General features: G+C 40.0%; 1 protein-coding gene across 1 annotated transcript in view; it reads right to left on the bottom strand.

The window, feature by feature from the left end:
* crhr1 (corticotropin releasing hormone receptor 1) overlaps positions 1-19,568 on the bottom strand; it is a 171,865-nt gene that overhangs the window by 35,363 nt on the left and 116,934 nt on the right. The window contains exon 7 of the mRNA XM_017462266.3: positions 898-1,018. Coding sequence (XP_017317755.1) covers positions 898-1,018 — 121 coding nt within the window. The remainder of the gene's footprint in view (positions 1-897; positions 1,019-19,568) is intronic.

Genomic DNA, 19,568 nt, shown 5'->3' with positions numbered 1-19,568 from the left:
AATATGTGTCCTACACCTACTTTTTTACTGCTGATGCGTGTATTTATGTATATACATTATGTCTGTATGTGGATGTGTGTTCATATTTTGATAATATTTACAACAAGAAATCTATCAAATTCTATCCTATATTAAACATGTTGACTAAATGAACTTGTGCCAGTTGAGGTAGGAAAAGGGCTCTGAATAGTTATATTTTATTTACAATTACAGGTCATCCATCTGTCCATCCATCCAGTACTTTCTGTACTGATTATCCTTCACAAGCTCACATGGAGCCTGGAGACTATGCCCGGGAACTGAGGGCACAAGGCAGGGGATAACTTTGACAGGGTATCAACCCATTGCAGGGCACAATCACACACACACACACACACACACACACACACACACACACACACACACACACACACACACACACACTCACACCATGTGCACATTATTGACAATCTGGAAATGCGAATCAGCCTACAATGCATGTCTTTGGACTGGGGAGGAAACTGGAGTACCCAGAGGAAACCCCCGAAGCATGGGGAGAATAAAAAACTCCAGGCACACAGGGTGGAGATGGGAATTGAGTGTGCTAACCACTAAGCCACCATGCCCTTCTATTAGGTATTTAATTTTCAACAAGCACCTTCTGACATCTCATTTTATTAAAACATTTTTTTGGAACTGAATCTTAAATGGTCTTTTATTGTGGATTTTTTGTTCACTACTTGGGTCTCCAACACCAAGTTACACTCTATATAGTGACCATGTATACTGAACAGGTTGGCATTTAGGATTGAGAGTGTTAATGTGGATTGTGTTTAGCATAAAAAATGCCAAGTAAAGTTGAAGATCAATAATTAGATGTGTGTGTGCTTGATCGTATGTGTATGTGCTTGCACTCACCACATTGCTCTCATGCACCTCTGGGTTCATGGTCAGTTGCACTACGAACCATGTAGCATTGCGCAGGATGAAAGCCGTAATCAAATTCCAATGAATGATGTTCCTAAGGCAGCGGATGCTCCTGTGCACACACAGAGAAAATTCCTTTAATCACTTAAATCCCTTAAACTCCTAGTAGATCATCTACAATCTATGAACTCCACCTAGTTCTATCAACTTCACATTTAGTTCATGTTAATTTAAAGGTACGCTAGGTAACTTTTTTTTTTAAATAAACAAAATTTAAACAATGAGTAAGTACATCATAAATACATCTTCCAAACTGCGTTTTTGCCTTACTCTGATTCTGACGGTAAGCCTATTGTAAGTATTTATATTTTAGAACTCTCGGGATGGATTTCGCAGGAAAATGCGTACATATGTTATTCACCAGTGCGTGTCTCGTCATATCCATAAACAGAGAGAAGCAGCAGCCTATCAACAGATTCTCCACAACTAGTCATCTATTTACATTAAAGGTACACAATGTTACGTTTGTAAGTACCTTTACCTTTAGCCCTCTAGTGGTTAAAAATAAAACTGCATGCATTTTTTGGAAGAACACTGTGCTTAGTTGTGCTTCAGCTCTGCGCGTCTGTGCGGATAAATATGGTTTGCGGCACTGTTAAGTGTGAGGGAAAATGGATATACGTCATTCTTTCTTTTTTTTTAAAAAACTACTAAAGGGGTTGAAATTGAAACACTAGTGTTCTTCCACAAAATGCATGCAGTTTATTTTTAACCACTAGAGGGCCAAACGTTACATAGTGTACCTTTAATGAAAAAATAGATAACTAGTAATAATCTGAGAATCTGTTGATAGACTGCTTCATGACGTACTATAGATGTTTTGTAGTGTGTCTGCTCTGAAGTGTGAAATTAAAGGATTACCTAAATATATAATAGTATTTCTCCTTATTTTGCTATATGTTTGTGCATTTGTAAAATCCAAAATCCATGATTGATGCAAACTTTGTATTCAGGTCTAGATCAGATATTTTTCTGAATTTGAAATAATTACATTTTTCCTAGGATATAATTTCTGGACATATAACGGACAATGACATTTCTGTCATTTGTCATTTCTGCTATAATAATGAATATGTCTATATGAATGTGTATATGTATAATATATGTGAATATGTATAATCTAATATGTTATATAGTTTTTCTTGCCAAAATATTTTGGCTTGACTATATTCCACATAAAAGTCCAATTTGCTCCATTTGTTAAGATTGAACATCATGTGCATGTACTTGTATATAACAATACTTGTTAATACAACACTGAACAAATATGTTTTTTGTTGAATGATCAACTCTCAGCATAATCAAGAAGTATGCAGAATGTAATTGATGGCTTATAACTAAGATGACATTTAAAACCTTACAGTATTGTCCTATTAGAAAAACTAACCATACCATTTTGTGATTACCCTCCACATACACACACACACACACACACACACACACACACACACACACACACACACACACACACACACACACACATGAAGGGGCTTATATTAGGAACCCATCCACCGCCTTTCAGTAGAACACCTTTGTCCTGTTTTTCTACTTTATTTCAATGCTGCACAAATGTTGTGGAAATTGGACCCAGGTGGTTGGTAAAGACGTTTCTAGGTTATGTATGAATGCCTATTGTGTGTGTGTGTGTGTGTGTGTGTGTGTGTGTGTGTGTGTGTGGGTATTACGTGCTTAGGTTTCGACAACAATGGATGACAAAAAGTGTCTAGTATTGCTTGTATCTGGTGTGCATCCTAGAATCAAGTACATAGTGTACTGTGCATGGCTGCTGTCAGGACAGACAATTACAGGGTCGTGTTTTTTTTTTTAGTTTAAATAAAGCAGATTACCATAAATAGGCTAGCAGTCTACTAAATATCCAGGTCAAAGTACAAAAAAGAGAACATCAACTTGTGTCCAAATTTTATTTATTTATTTATTTATTTTTTACAAGACATCCTGCTCTTGCTCTTAAAGGTTAGCTTGCTAAAAACATATTGCTCAACCAGAAACCAAAGCCGGTTAGAAACCCAAGACGGCCTTAGCACATTGACTTCAGTATGTTCTGGAAGCTTCTCTGGGGTTTCTGTTTGTGTCTTCAGGCAGCTAGGATGATAACATCCAAAGAACTTTTATTCACATGTTTGCATACATATTCAATCACCATGTTTTCTCTAAAACGAATGAATAGGTGCTCGCTGTTTGACCTGGTCATGCAGTCAAAATATCGATGATGCTTTGAAAAAACAAATTCTTATGTACAAGAAAACATTCACATACTTGTGTACAAAAAGCAATTCTCTACAAATAATACATTTACAGTTTGGGTGTTAATTAACAGGGCATGAGTTACAAACTTGTTTATCAGAAAATTGAAACTTTACTCAGATTTGTAGCTCAAAGATATAAGACTTGACTCAGATTTCAGTTCATAGACTTGAGACTTGACTTGGACTTGTAGCTCAGAGACTCAAGACTTGACTCTGACTTCAGCTCAAAGACTTTGGTTCATAGATATGAGATTCAACTTGGACTTCATCACAGACACTTGACTTGGAGTTCTGAGACTTGAGACTTGACTCCTACCTGTGGCTCAGAAATTGAGACTTGATTAGGACTTGTAGTTCGGAGACTTGAGATTTGACTCATACTTCAGATCAAAGACTTGAGATTTGACTTGTAACTCAGACACTTGAGACATGACTCTAAATTTAGTTCAGAAAAATGAAAGATGACTTGGACTTGTAGTTCTGAGAATTAAGACTTTTGACAGTGACCTGTGACTCAAAGACTTGAAACTTCAGCTTAAAGACTTGCAGCTCACAGTTGTACATCAGAGAACTGAGAACTGACTCGGACTACAGCTCAAAGACTTAAAACTGGAATCAGACTGGAGACAATTTGGAAATGCATTTGTCTTTGTCCTTTATCAACATTAGCTACATTTACATCTAGCCTAATACTATCCAAGGTATGTTCCAGGGACAGACTCTCGCTTGATGAAACCTTTCCAATGTTTGAGTCATATGCATATCTTGCATTTTTCCATACTCCCTTTTTCACATCCTGGATATTTCTCTGTTGTCTACATACCCAATGTGCTTCACAAAGATCAATAACACACCACAGATCTTGTCTACTGATCTCTTTGTCTCTGCCTCCCTTGCTCACCCCCCCCCCCCCCCCCCCCCCACACACACACACACACAGATTCTCTACTTAATTCTGACAGTTGAAAGAGACCTGTACAAGAGCAGAAGGAAAAGCTGGAAAAACACTAATGGGCATAGCTCACTGTCAGCATTTATATGTGTGGTGACCTGGAAAAACCATATAAGCAATTTTGAGAACTACATGGTTTCGTTTGCACATTCACAAGTAAAGCCATAGCATTTTAAAGTCTGAAATGAAATACAGAAAATTGCATTTGAAGATTGTATTCCATCTGCACTGAAAGACAGCAACACACTGATTTATTGATTTCATTCACATTTTAATTTCATGTGTAATAAATCAAATATGCGAATTATCATAATGATTATTAAAACTACATCTATCTTTATATCAACCTTGCTTCACAGCCTACAGCCAGACAGGCCAGCAGTCATTCCATGCTTAAAATCAGAATAGTTGATTTGAAATAAAAAGGACAACCAGATGATTAAAATGATAATATTTACACCATAGACCTTAATTAATCTACTAATATACTAATTGCCCTAATCTACGTATATAAAGTTAAACATCGCTAGAATTATAAGTTTACAATGGGAAATGTACATATAATCACTTTGTTCATCAGCAGCATCCACACCAGTCTCTCATCACCTGAGGTAAGTTTCATTTCAACAACTGCACGGTCTTGTAGGTTCATTCTGTACAACATCAAGACAATCAGACACTATCCCACAGAACAGGCTACACAGCTAATAGTCCAGGCTCTTGTCATATCAAAACTGGACTATTGCAATGAACTGCTCTCGGGCCTCCCAGCCAGCTCCATCAAACCCCTTCAAATGATTCAGAACGCAGCAGCATGCCTCGTCTTCAACACGACAAAAAGAACCGACAGCACACCCCTCTTCGTCTCCCTCCACTGGCTTCCTGTAGCCGCCCGAATCAAATTCAAGGCCTTGATTCTCACGTACAAGACCTTGTCAGGAACAGCACCCCCTACGTCAACACTCTCCTTAAGGCTTACGTTCCCTCACGCAATCTGCGTTTGACGTTTAGTAGTACATACTCAGAGTGGCTCAAGGTCCCTTTCCAGAACTTTCACACTAAGCGTCCCTCAATTGTGGAATGACTTCCAACCTCAATCTGGACCACAGAATCTGTCACTATATTCAAAAAACAGCTAAAGACCCACCTCTTCCGTGAACACTTAACTAACCCCTAATAAAAACAAAAACAAACCCTTACTCTGGCACTTACACCTCTACTCTGTGCACTTTGCTTCTTTTATAACTCAATTAATAGATCTTGTATGGTAGCACTACTTGTATTGTTCTCTGCTTGATATATCACTTTGCTTGTATCTTCTCATTTATAAGTTGCTTTGGATAAAAGCGTCTGCTAAATGAATAAATGTAAATGTAAGTCACTCGCGGCGTATAAACACAAGCCTTATCATCACGTCTTTTCTCAAATGATCTCTGCTCATGCTAGCATCCATGCTAAAATAATCACTGGTTAATTCATTCAGTTTTTTTTTTTCTGTTAACAACTTCCAAACCTTATATTAGGTCATTTATACATTTTAGTACTTTGTCCACTATCATCTGTACAGATTGTAAAGTGCTCTTCTCTGTCTTGATCATGATGTAACAGCTCAGGAACATCACAAACAAATTGACAGCCGTTATTTGATTGCAAACTGAATCGATTAGGGTTATATCCATTACACTATGACATGTAACTACCCAACAATTTTATCAAAGCCTGACATTCACTGTGTGAGGAAATCATACTTAAACCCTGTCTGGATGGGATTACATTTAAATGGGGGTTCTGGAGTAATTTCCTATTTTACAGGTGCTCCTCTGTGACAATTTCCTTCCAGATTGTTTATGATTTTCTCAGGCCTCCTTTGAGAAATTTACAAGCAGAATTACTTACTGTTTTGTGCCAAACTTAGCAGTCACCTTATAATTGTAATCCTGTCTGGATGCAAATGTCCATCATTTTCTACGCAGGTGTCACCTCATTTTGGAAAAAAAAGATGTTTGACTGCTGCTACTTGCTGTATACAGTCTCATAACGCAGGTATCAGTGACCCTCCCCCAGATAGTAATCTTAAGTATTAAGTCACGAAATGAAAAATGGATGCTTCTCAAATACTTTAGGATTATTGTATTCTCAAATTGTTGCTGGATCTTTGGTTTGCCCCAAACTGAAATAATAATAACACCTCTTCTCTACTCCAGTGCACATCTGACTGCTTGGACGTCATGTTATGAATGGAAACATGGTCATATGACTGTGTGACGTAAACATCCATGTTTGTAGAAAATACATCCTGCGAGAAACACATCTCGTTTAGTCATTTTGTTTCTGTCAGATTTGTATCACTGAGAAGACAAAAAAAATTCCCCTTGATAAACTAATCCAATCTTAATAAGGCTTTAAAGAGCAAGTTTCTAGACATTTTTATGCAGATGTCAAACCCCAATTTTGGTCCTTTTCCCCCCCAGAATTCAGCCACAGCCACATCTAACGGATTTTCCCAGACTGCTTCACAGTTACCATGCAATACAGTATGAAGGAAATCAATACCTGTCTGGTACCTATAAGTGCCTTCCTGTTCATCTTATTAATAAATAACCCTTCATGTCCATCTTTTTTTTATTTATTGAATAATTACTGGATTTTTGCAAGAATTACTAATTACTACTAGGCCAGAATTCCCTATAAATTTAGATACTTGGCTAATAAAGGTACTTTTAAACATACAGATCCATTCCCTCATGCCTCAGATTATGATGCAACCATTTGAGTGCTGAGAGGACAGTGTACCATTGCCATCAGTGGACTAAAGTAATGTGTCTGCATTCAAAAAGAGCGTACTGAGCCCATAAAATGAAGCTGACCAGGGACTTGTTAAAAATCATTCTCCTGAAAATGTGCCAAGGATGATGAGCACTAGGGGGCTGCCATAAAAACATTGGGTATTCTATATATTTTTAAACGCCTGCTCTTGTAAATTGAACGCCCATCTGTAGAACACACATATACACCCACACCCACACACACACACACGCACACACTGCTAAGTTAAAGCATTCTCCGGTTTGCTTTGATGTAGAGATGAATGTGGAAATTCATTTATAGTGAGTAATGTATGGGATTTTAGGAAATCCTTTAAGATATCAGTTTACTAAAAAGCTTCCTTTGAACTCTTTTTCATCACCAGATAAAATACAGATAAGCAATTGTTTGTGCAATCTGCAGGATGAAAAGAAAGAAAGGTTGGTGCCTCAAGCTTAAACAGGAAAAAGAGAACGCGTGCGTGTATGAAAGCAAGAAAACCAGTGTGTAGGTGGAAGTGAAGCATGAACAGATAGAAGACATCAGATTGGTATTTCATATGTACTGTACTGAATGTGCACTTTAATGAAAGCAATAGCTCATTAAGAATTAATCACATCCCCACACCGACTCTACATGTCAAAGACTGAGACTCATATGTAAGGATATGATAAATAGATGGGAAATATTCCTAACAAGGAGAACACTACTAAGAAGAATGCCACAAAGATGGTATTAAGGTTAACCCCCCCCAAAAAAAAAATTTAAAAAAAAATCCTGCTTTATGAGATGGAGAAAGAGATATGGTAATAAAGATGTGGAAGAAAAATACAGCCCATTAAAATGCATGACTCTAATAATGGAACTATACATAGTAACAGGCTGAATTTGCTCCAAGCCTGAACACAGTGACATAGAAACACAGCTCACTCACAGCTGCCCTGTCCATTTACAAGTTCCTTATCTATGGTGTTATTTAATTTGAGCATTACAACAAAGCAGTGAGGATGCTAACACTAATATCCAGCTCCCAAAGAAAGAAATAGGAATGGAATGGAAATACTGTAGGAATGAAGGAAGGAAGATACAGAAAGAAAGCAGAATAGAGAAACAGCAGAATACTCACCTGATAACAGTCGATAACTAGAAAGAAAGAAAGAACGATTGGAAGGAAGGAAGGAAGGAAGGAAGGGAGGAAGGAAGGGAGGAAGGAAAAAGCAAAGAAAGAAACCCAAATAAAGCAGAATAAAGCAATGTATAAAGAGAAAGGAAAAGGAGAGAGACAGAAAAGCAGAAAGTGTGAGAAAATGAAAATGGACACGAAAGAAAGAAAGAAAGAAAGATTGGACATAGAATGTAAGGAGGCAGGAAATAAGGGAAGAAAAACTGTATAAATGAGAGAAAGCAAGGTATAAATAGAAGGAAAACGAGAAAGACAGAGCATGTAAGAAAAGCAATGGAAGAAAATGAACATGGGAGAATGATGGACAGAAAAGTAAAAAGAGAGTAAGAGTTAGGGAGTTGAGGGAGAGAACTGGGGCCTACAGTGTGCAGGTGTGCACTGAGTGTGTAAGAGATTTAAAGAACTCTGCTGATTGGTCAGCTGTATAGCCTATACTAATCTACTGACTCCCTCCACCTCTCCCTCTTTTCTTTCTTTCTTTGTCTTAGACAGAAATAGAACTCTGTACATAAAGAGGTTCTAGCAAAATGAGTAGAATTGAGCACTAATATAATAAAATATGAAGCTATGAGCTGGCGTGAGAAATGCCAACAATGATCAGTGTAAAATCAGAATGATTCAAGCCATCATTCATTGCCTACAAGACTCAGGATGTCGCTCCTGAGATGCGTCCAGCTGGGATACATCAAGCTTTTAGATACCCACAGTGACAGTGAAGCGGACCATTGGCTTATTTTTGCTATAAATAAACCCTTGTCAATCAAGCATGTGCACTGAAAACAGAAAAATGCTATCCATTCGTGTGTGAAGTTGTGTTGTGAAGCTGACAATGTAAATAGCTGTTTATGAGCTGTGGCTATAAATGATAAAGTTGGCAAATTGCTTACTGTTGTGTTGAGGAAAATGTTGAGTGTGCAATGTGATTTACAATATAATGTATATTTAACTGGTGCTAGTATCTGATGTACTGACATTCACATTTAGATGTCATATGATAATAAACAGTGACAATATGAAATAAATAAAATCAATAAAAGTTAAATGTCACTCTGCTTTACCATGAAGAATAGGCCAGAGCTTTCAACTGAAAGTCCAGTTTCATGGCTTGCTTATGTCGTGCTTACCTAGATACCTCCCTCAATATTTTTCTGTATGATAAATGTGTTTCATAGGAGTTATTTGATGATAAATAAAAGGGTGTGGTTGATGAGGTGACATGACTGCCAATATATCTTACATTAACTACTAATACTTTAACTAAAATGATAGATAACGTCAGCTAGCTAGCAAATGGTAAGTTTGTGAAAATGATACAAATACAATTTGCTTCCAACATGAACAAGTACAGTGTCTATCATCAATATAGGCAGGTGAGAGGTGTATGATTGGGCATATCTCCTGCCCATGTTCCAGCTCCATTTTTTCAAGATGGTGACTTTGAATTTGACCAAAAAAGGTTTCAAAACTGCAGAATGGGAGTAAATGGCACCATGTTGTCCACTCACATATACAGCCATTGTTTGTAGTACACAAGACAGGTTAGTCTCAAGGCTACATACTATTGACCTTGGTTTTGTCATACATTCTGGTAATTTTTTTTTAATGAGTTTGTAAATGGTTTTGAGCCGCGAGAAGTCAAATTAGCTAACAGAATTGAAAGTTCTTGTACAAAATGGTGGAAATCCTAGAACTGAATGATGCTGGTAGGTGGATTGGTTACTCTAAATTGCCTATGCAGGACTAGTGTCCAGTATAAAGCCATTCCCAAGGACTAATAAGGATATTATAAGTCATATTGCAATTCCAATCTTTGCACTGATTGATTGATGATAATTGATAAAATCGATAATAATATTTAATTAAAATAATCTACAACAAATTTCATTATGGATTCGTCGGGTCTGTGATATCACTGTGGATAACCCCTGTCAATGACGTCACTTCACAATGGTGAAAAATGTATTTATATGAATAAAACACATCTGAAAAAAGCGAAGGTCACAGAGTGAGCTGCTGCGGGAAAAGTGCATGATCCAGGTTGTCCAAAACATGAGAAGGTTTTATATTGAGCACTTTAAACAAAGTGTATTAATGTAGCGTGTCGTGTCAGACGCTGTGACAGATGCGTGTGCTGTTTAATGTGTTCCAGACATTTTTTTCCGTAAATATATTTCCAATGAGGCTATTCACATGAAATTTTCATCAGACTTTGGTATTAACACAAGAAATCCATCACATTTAAAGAAATCCAAACATTAAAGTCCATAAATGAAGTTATGTGTAATAAAGAGGAATGACACAGGAAAAAAGTATTGAACACGCTAAGTGAATTTTATTTAATACTTAGTGGAGAAGCCTTTGGTGCAATGATAGCTTCAAGATGCTTCCTGTACGAAGAAATTAATCGGCCGCAGTATTCAGATGTGACTTTGGCTCATTTTTCTAAACCAGAGATGCCCAAACTAGCCATGCCATATCTGAGGCAACAAACAGTCAACAAACAGGTAGTAATGGAGAGATCCATTCAGTGGCACACAGACAAGAGGAAATTTAAAAAGGTTTGGCAAGATGATTTTTTTATTTACTGGAATCAATTCAAAGGCAGTGTGTCTAGTTTGCAAGCAGTCAGTTGCTGTTTTGAAAGAGTACAATATCCGTTGTCATTATGAAACAAAACATACTTCAGCTTTCTCAAAGTACAGCGGCGAGGCACGAAAACAGAAGGCTAACGAGCTGCTTGCTAAACTTCGATCTGAGCAAAGGGCGCTGCTACGTCCTTCATCAGCTCAAGAAAGTGCCACACGGGCCAGCTATCAGATTTCTGCACTAATTGCTAAAAGTGGAAGAGCCTTTGCTATTTGAGAGTTCGTCAAAGAGTGCCTTGCAGTGGCTGCAGAAGCAGTGTGCCCTTCTCAGATACGCATGTTCTCGCAAATCAGCTTGTGAAGGAATACTGTTACCCGACGCATAGAGGACATGGCCCAAGACATCGGTGAGCAAATCAAGGCAAAAGCAACTGCCTTTTCTGCCTTTTCAATAGCTTGCGACGAGAGCACTGATGTATCTCAATCCGCACAGCTGTTGGTATTTCTGCGTGGAGTAAATGAAAATTTTTAAGTGAGTCAAGAGCTGGCTGGCATTGAGACTCTTTCTGGTACTACTAAAGGAGTGGATCTTCTTTTTGCTGTTGAGAGAGTTTTAAAAAAGAATGAATTAAAGTGGGGGAATATGGCTGGCATTACAACTGATGGAGCCCCAGCGATGGTAGGGAGGAAATCTGGCCTTGCTACATTGGTGTCTCAGAAAGTGAGTGAATGTGGGGGGAAATTAGTAAAGTACCACTGTATTTTACATCAAGAACAGCTATGTGCCAAATCCATCGGGCTTGTGGATGTGATGCGTGACGTCGTTAAAATTGTGAATGATATACACTCCAAGGCACTCTCTCACCGGCAGTTCAAGGTACTGTTGGATGAGATGGATGTGCAATATGGTGATGTGTTGTACCACCAGAAGGTTAGATGGCTGAGCAGAGGAAAAGTTCTCAGGAGATTTTTTGATCTGCGTGATGAGATCAGAGCTTTTCAGGAAAGCAAGATTGGTAGTATTCAAGTGTCCAGGAATAAGAAATAGCTTTCTGAGCTGGCCTTCCTTGTGGACGTCACAGAGCTGCTCAATGTTTTAAATGTTCAGCTCCAGGGAAAAGACCAGATTATCACCCAGCTTTTTGATCATGTCAGTAGCCTTCAAACAAAAACTACTGCTGCTCAGAAGACATCTTTCAGCAGGTAACATTCACAATTATAATATTCACAATAGTTTTATGTGCAGTTATTATTATTATTAATACTTATATTTAGTTTGCATTTATATCCAGTGGTGTCAGCTTTGGTATTTTTTGTTAATCAAGCTGAAAAAATTTATGTCAAAGTTCTCTTAAATTATCATGGATTAATTTCCTTGTTTTGTCAGTTATTTATTATATTTGTCTCCCTCTTATTTTTACATGCCTGCTTTTCTCTTCTCTTCTTGGATTCAAGTCAGGTGATTGACTGGGCCATTCTAACGCCTTGATTTTTTTTCTCTGAAACCAATTGAGAGTTTCCTTTGCTGTATGATTTGGATGGTTGTCCTGCTGGAAGGTCCACCCACATCTCATCTTCATCATCCTGGTGGATGGCCGCAGATTCTTCTCAAGAATCTCCTTGTAAAGGGCTCCATTCATCGTTCCTTCAACTACATGAAGTCTGCCAGTACCATGCGATGAAAAACAGCCCCACACCATGATGCTTCCATATCCAAACTTCACTGTTGGATTGTGTTTTTAGATTGATGTGCAGTGCCATTTCTTCTCCAAACATGGTGTGTAGTATGACAATCAAAAAGTTACATTTTGCTCTCTTCTGACCAGAATACACTCTTTAAATATTTAACAGGCTTGTCCAAATGATTTGTAGAAAACTTTAAACGAGCTTTGACATGCATTTTCTTTAGTAATGGAGTCTTGCAGGGTGAGCATAAGCAGTGGAGTGCATTGCCTGTTGTTTTCTTTGTGACGATGACACCTGTTGCCTCCAAGTGTTTCTGGAGCTCTTTCCGAGTGGTCTTTGGCTCTTGGGCTACTCTTCTGACTATTCTTCTGATTCCCTGGTCAGAAATCTTGCGAGGAGCTCCTGTGTGTGTCCGGTTAATGACAAAGTGATGCTTACTGGAGGATTCAGAAGTTTTGAAATACGTCTGTATCCGATTACATCAATATGTTCTGCAACAATAAGGTTGTGAAGGTCTTGGGAGAGCTCTTTGCTTTTACCCATCATGAGATGTTTTTTGTGTGACACCTTGGTAATGAAATGCCTTTTTATAGACCATCAATTTATTAACCCAGCTGATATTAATTTACACAGATAGGAGGTATAATTACTTTCAAACTACTTATGGTACCTTGCCTTGGAGAACTGCTTTTTCTTAAAATACTTTTTTCCTGTGTCATTCCACTTTATTTCACATAACTTTATGTATGGACTTTAATGTTGTGAATTATTTCCAGATTTCTTTAGTTAATACTGATGTCTGGTGAAAATTTCATGTAAATATCCTCATTGGAAACATGTTTACTGAAAAATATGTTGACATGTTCAATACTTATTTCCCCCACTGTATATCCTTATCAGTAAATGTTAGAAATTCACACCAGAATTTCCATTTTACATAAAGACTCATCCTGACAGCAAGTGAGTCTACGGTACACTTCACTGAATGAGTGTTAAGTAAAGTGAAATTCATTATGTTTTTTATATGAAGTCTGTTGTTGAACTAATCCACTGTTCACTAAAGGAGACTTGAGTGCAAATTGTATGTGGTAATTGCAGTCCTAAGGCCATAGCAGTAACCATAGTCCCAGCAACCACAGCGAGAATGTCCATATGGAATTGATGTACAAAACCATTTCCATGGTACTTCAAGCGGTACCATCCTCAGCAATCTCCAGGCTGCACTGCTTGGGGTCATCCTCAGTGGCAGAATGTAGCCTCCAGTTGATGAGAGCTCCATCCAGAGGTAGGGCATCAGGATGCATCAGGCAGGTCCGGAGAGCAGATATAATATAGTGATTTAACTTCTGCTTTAAAGCTTGTGGACAATCAGTTGTTTTTATGTTTTCAAAATGTAATTTTGATATTTAAAAAATATCCTTTGCACAATCTATAGCATAGCCCACATAGATACATTTAGTACCTTTTTTTAGTAGCCTTCAATATACACAATGTTTGAAGGACAACATTGGGTAGAATGTGAAATAACGTTTTTTCAAAATTGGCCTTTTAATCCAACTAATCTATTAATTGAAGAAATAATCAACAGATTAATTGATTATCAAAATAATCGTTAATTGCAGCCCTAATATTCAGAAAGTTCTTTATCCTAAAGCCTATCCCAGGAACAAAAAGCATGAGGAAGGAATTCACACTGGATGGGATGCCAGTCCATCACATGGCCCTGTACACTCACATTCACATCTAGAGGCAATTTAAGGTTGTCAATCAAACTACTGTTTTTTGGGGGGGTGGATGCAAGGAAACTGAAGAACTGAAAATTTTCTTTTATATTCAGAAGTTATATATTTCTGAAAAGCTGCTTAGTGACGAATAACCCTTGTCAAAAGTGCTATACAAATGAAATGTAACAGAAGATCCTTGATTAAACCCATACTTTATGGCATTTATACAGATATTATTTTATCTTTCCCTTTTCCCAGTGACTTTTATCACTGCTTCCAAACTTCCATCCATCCATTTTCTATATCGCTTATCCTACAGGGTCACAGAGAACCTGGAGCCTTGAGCACAAGGTGGGGTACACCCTGGATGGGGTGCCAATCCATTGCAAGGCACAATCACATACTCATTCACACACTACGGACACTTTGGACATGCCAAATCAGCCTACCATGCAAGTCTTTGGACTGGGGGAGGAAACCGGAGTACCTGGAGGAAACCTCGCAGTACAGGGAGAACATGCAAACTCCGCACACACAGGGCAGCGGCGGGAATCAAACCACCAACCCTGGAGGAGTTAGAGTTTCATATTTTTTAAAATAGTTTATTCCATGAAAATAATGTCTAGTTATGAGTTTTGAGATTCACTTGTCACGATTCAGAAGCAGGTACCTGGAATTGTGAGCTTAATCCCTAATTCCAAATCAACAGACAGGAGGTCAAAGAATCAGGCAAACAGAACAAAACAAAAAAATAAAAAGAATCAAAACATGAAAGATACAAATGGTCAATACCAGGGAAACAATAAGGAAATGATGCTCAGAGTTGCACACAGAAAAAAAACTGCAAAACCTCAAAGTGTGTATGTATGAGTAAGCAGTTTAAATAGACAGAGCGATAAAGGAGAAAGCAGGTGTGATAGAAGTCAGGTGTGTGAACATTGTAAAATCCGGGCAGGATTCAGATCGGGACGAGGAACGGTGGTTGCCGGATTGGAAGTGGAACATCAATGAAGCTATTTTTTTCTTGTTACATTTGTATCTGTGAGTCATAGATTATTTAATTATTATTTGTGGAAGTTAAAATAAACTTAAAAGTATACTGCCGTAAATGTTTATTTTAAAGTTTATTTAGTGGCCTGGTCTTCACTAAGGACTTAAACACTAAACCTACACAAAAAAAAAAACCCAAAACAAAAAAAACATACTCAGTTTCTTTAACTGCCGTCTCTTTAGCGGCGTTATTCTTAGGTATTCTTAGACCATAGCTTATTTGTTCTAGTTGGAGAATATGTTTTTGATAAAGACCATAAAACACTTCTCTACGTTGTTTGGGATATTGTAATCTCCCAAAATACTGTAAATTAACATGTTAGTGTAAACTGTCTTATCTCAGCCTCAGAGACACGCTTCTGTTATGGTCTTGGCCTTGATTTGGCATTGGGATGACTTTAGATCATCCCTAACAAAACCAACATGCTGAAACCTATAAACCTAAATCAAGTTAAAGTGTGTAAAAAGAAACAGCTGTACAAACCAGCTTTAAAGGAGAGCTATATTCGGTGCCAGGCTTCCAATATGACATGTTTTCTCTGTGTGGAACTTGTTAGCTTGTTCAGATAGAAACGCTGTGTTTCCAAGATATTAAATTGATCTGTCTTTGCAATAGCACAAATCTTTCTGATCTATTTATCTAATTTCTAGAAGAAATGGGTTTATTGTGTGAGTAGTATTTAGCAACCACAGTGGCCTGCAAAAGTATGCAACGAACCAACCCGAAGCACCACCGTATACCCCCCGCCCATCAATACCCCCACCAAGTTTTAGCAGAATTGTCTGAATAACATAATAATAATAATAATGCTAAATAAACATATTCTTCCTGTCAGTATTTTTAATTGCAAACTCATGTTCTCTTATACTAAATGGCGTGGTGTGTGGTGAAAAAACTAATGCAGGCTATATATCAATTAACACCATTCCTACATTGAAATATGGTGGTGGCAGCATCATGCCCTGGGGACACGTTTCATCCTCAGATCCTGGCCTTCTTGTCAAAATTGAAGTGAGACTAGATGGAGCAAAATACAGGGGGATATAGCAAGAGAACCTGCATCAGTCTGCTAAAAAAAAAAAAACCCTAGAAACGTCACCTTTCAGCAGGACTCTAAAGTCAGTCTAAAGCAGGACTCTAAAATCAGTCTAAAGCAGGTCTCCAAAGACAAGGTCAAAACAATTCTGGAGTGGTTAAAAAGAAAAAGGTGAATGTTCTACAGTGGCCAAGTCAAAGTCTAGATCTGAATCACACTGAGTGTCTGTGGCAATTTCAGAACTCGAAGAACCAGGATCAAATCTGCCAGGAAGAATGGGTGAAAATCACTCCCAAACAGTGTGCAAAGCTGGTATGAATTTACCTCAACAGACCTAAAGCTGTTACGGCAGCAACCATTCCTATTTACCATTCCTATTTAAACTAGTAATCGTTCGTCAAGTGAAGGAAGTATAACGATATGTGCTAATGTGTAGCAAGCTAGCGGTCGTGGCTAGGGGACCAGAGTGTGTATAGTCAGTAGAGACCGCGCTCCCTGTGTTTGTTTATCTGTTTATTTGTTTCTTGTTTAAGTAATAAAGACTGTGACCTGCACCTGCATCCGCCTCCAGCCTCGTTCCGTAACAGAATACTACGCCAAAAATGCAGAAGCAGCAGGTCGCTATGAGCGCCGCCGAAGAGGCCAGTATTTGGGCGCTTCTCCGTTCGTCCCTGGAGTTGAGCAAACAGCTCGCGGAGGACATTTCTCAGTGCAAAGCCGAGCTGCGTGTCGCGTCGTCCCTCGCGCCATATACCCCGTCCCCGCCGCCAAGGAGCGACGCCATGCAACACAGCCAACAAAGTAGCCTGAGCATCTGGGGCTTTCTACTGCAGGGGAGGTACACCTTGCTGCGCAGTCCAGAGGTGAAGGCTGGCCCAGAAATTTTTTTGGGGGGGGGCAATGAGGACAGCAGAGCTCCAGCCTGAGGCCTACGGGGAGGTCTCAGCTGTGGAGCTCTCACCTGAGGTCAACATGGCGACCTCAGAGGGACAGGCCGAGGAGGCTGTCCCGCTGTCCAGCCCGGCCGAGGAGGCCGTCCCGCCCCCCTGCACGGCCGAGGAGGCCGTCCCGCCCCCCTGCACGGCCGAGGAGGCCGCCCTGCCGCCCAGCCCAGCTGAGGAGGCCGTCCCGCTACCCTGCATAGCCGAGGAAGCTGTCCTGCTGTCCAGCCCAGCGGAGGAGGCCGTCCCGCTGCCCTGCACGGCCGAGGAAGCTGTCCTGCTGTCCAGCCCAGCTGAGGAGGCTGTCCCGCTACCCTGCACGGCCGAGGAAGCTGTCCTGCTGCCCAGTCCAGCTGAGGAGGCCGTCCCGCTGCCCAGTCCGGCTGAGGAGGCCGTCCCGCTGTCCAGCCCGGCCGAGGAGACCGTCCCGCTGCCCTGCACGGCCGAGGAGGCCGTCCCGCTGCCCAGCCCGGCCGAGGAGGCCGTCCCGCTGCCCAGCCCGGCCGAGGAGGCCGTCCCGCTGCCCCGCACGGCCGAGGAGGCCGTCCCGCTGCCCCGCACGGCCGAGGAGGCCGCCCAGCCCTCCAGTGCCACCGAGGGTGGCACCCAGAGTTCCAGAGCTGCTGGGGGTGGTGCCCAGCATCCCAGGGGCGGTGCTCTGACTTTCAACCCCGGTGGGGATGCTGCTCTGCTCCTCTGCTGCCTGACAGAGGCTGCTTCGCTTTCTGTCGCAGCGAAAGACAGTTCGCACAGGGGCCCGGGACCCCCGTTGGAGGGGGGGTTCTGTTACGCCACGGCCAGCAGAGGGCACTGCGGTACGGCTGCTGACTGGTCACGTGACTCTCTTGTTTTCGTTCCCTTCCCGCTTGGACACTGAGTTAAGTTTGAGCATGTCTCTGATTTGCCACAGGTGCCCATGGTTTGAGTTAATTAAGTTTGTTAGTTAAACCCCCCGTGTGACTGCGCACATGGCGCAGTATTACAGTTGGTTTACGTTCGTCAAGTGAAGGAAGTATAACGATATGTGCTAATGTGTAGCAAGCTAGCGGTCGTGGCTAGGGGACCAGAGTGTGTATAGTCAGTAGAGACCGCGCTCCCTGTGTTTGTTTATCTGTTTATTTGTTTCTTGTTTAAGTAATAAAGACTGTGACCTGCACCTGCATCCGCCTCCCGCCTCGTTCCGTAACAACTATATACTGATAGAGGGGATTCTGCACTTGTAAGATGAATTCTCAAGACCAAGACAAGTCCAAGCACAAATGCCAATAGGTCCAAGACAGAAAACGTCGAGACCAGACTTGAGTCCTACAAACAGAAAAGCTGGTTTTACCATTAGCCAGCTCTTTCATTCAAACAACATAAAATGTATGGTTCTGTCATTTGCCACATTGTGTAATTTGTACTTTCTTGGAAAATGTATGCCTAGTTTAATTACTTGGCATTTTGCCAACCCAACTTGTTCATGTTTATTACACCCATGGGCTTAAATAATGTAGCCCCAATGGACAATAAATTTAGGGGGTGTTTAGCTTTGTGTAATCACTTTGTCAACACTAGGCTGTGTGAAGCTACAGTCTAAGCTAGAAAGAAATCAGCCTTTAATTCATGCATGTAATTTATTCTTATGACTGCTGGTAGGGCTGTTGTTCCTGAAGAGAGGAAGAGCTTATTCCTACTAACTTATTTATACTAGCCGGCCCTGAGTATGCCCAAAACATATATGTTGCTCTCGCTCCAAAGGTCTGTGGCATTTCCCCTCAGTAAATGACCCTGATCATTTATTAAAATCTCCTATAAATGTATTGTGTGTGACCTAATCGACTGACCTCAGGCATTCCCTTGCTCCTTCATCTCCCACTGCATCCATGCAGGAATATGATGCATGATCAATGTTCACTACCACAAACAAACACACACACACACACATATATATGTGTATTTCTGTGTATGGAAGAGCTAGGTAATTTATTGGCATATATGGATCAAGCTGATCAAGCTATGGGAAATCCATTTCAAATTTATGTGAGGTAATGTCTATGTTAAAATGCACAGTATGAGCAGGGAGGTTCAGATCAATGGATATAAATAACTCAAAATGATGAGGTGCCAGTGGAGGGATTAGGAAGTGCAGCTGTAGTTAATGGGGATTTGCTGGAGTCGTGCTTTTTAGGATTGGGGAGCACTTACTGTATGTTATATCCTCCTGATCCCGGAGTGTTTGGAAACCATAGAAATAGGTAGCGAATAATAATAAACCTAAAATTGACTGTATGTTGTAAGAAGTTATTCCTGTTGTTTTGACAGCAATCACTATTAAAATGAATAATGTCATCTGATATAATAATTTTGTTTAAGTTACTACCATCTCTGAG

The sequence above is a fragment of the Ictalurus punctatus genome, chromosome 2, assembly GCF_001660625.3.
Source record: "Ictalurus punctatus breed USDA103 chromosome 2, Coco_2.0, whole genome shotgun sequence".
Classification (NCBI taxonomy): Eukaryota; Metazoa; Chordata; class Actinopteri; order Siluriformes; family Ictaluridae; genus Ictalurus; species Ictalurus punctatus.
The sequence above is the reverse complement of the archived record's forward strand: the minus strand, read 5'-3'. Positions and strand labels throughout refer to the sequence as shown.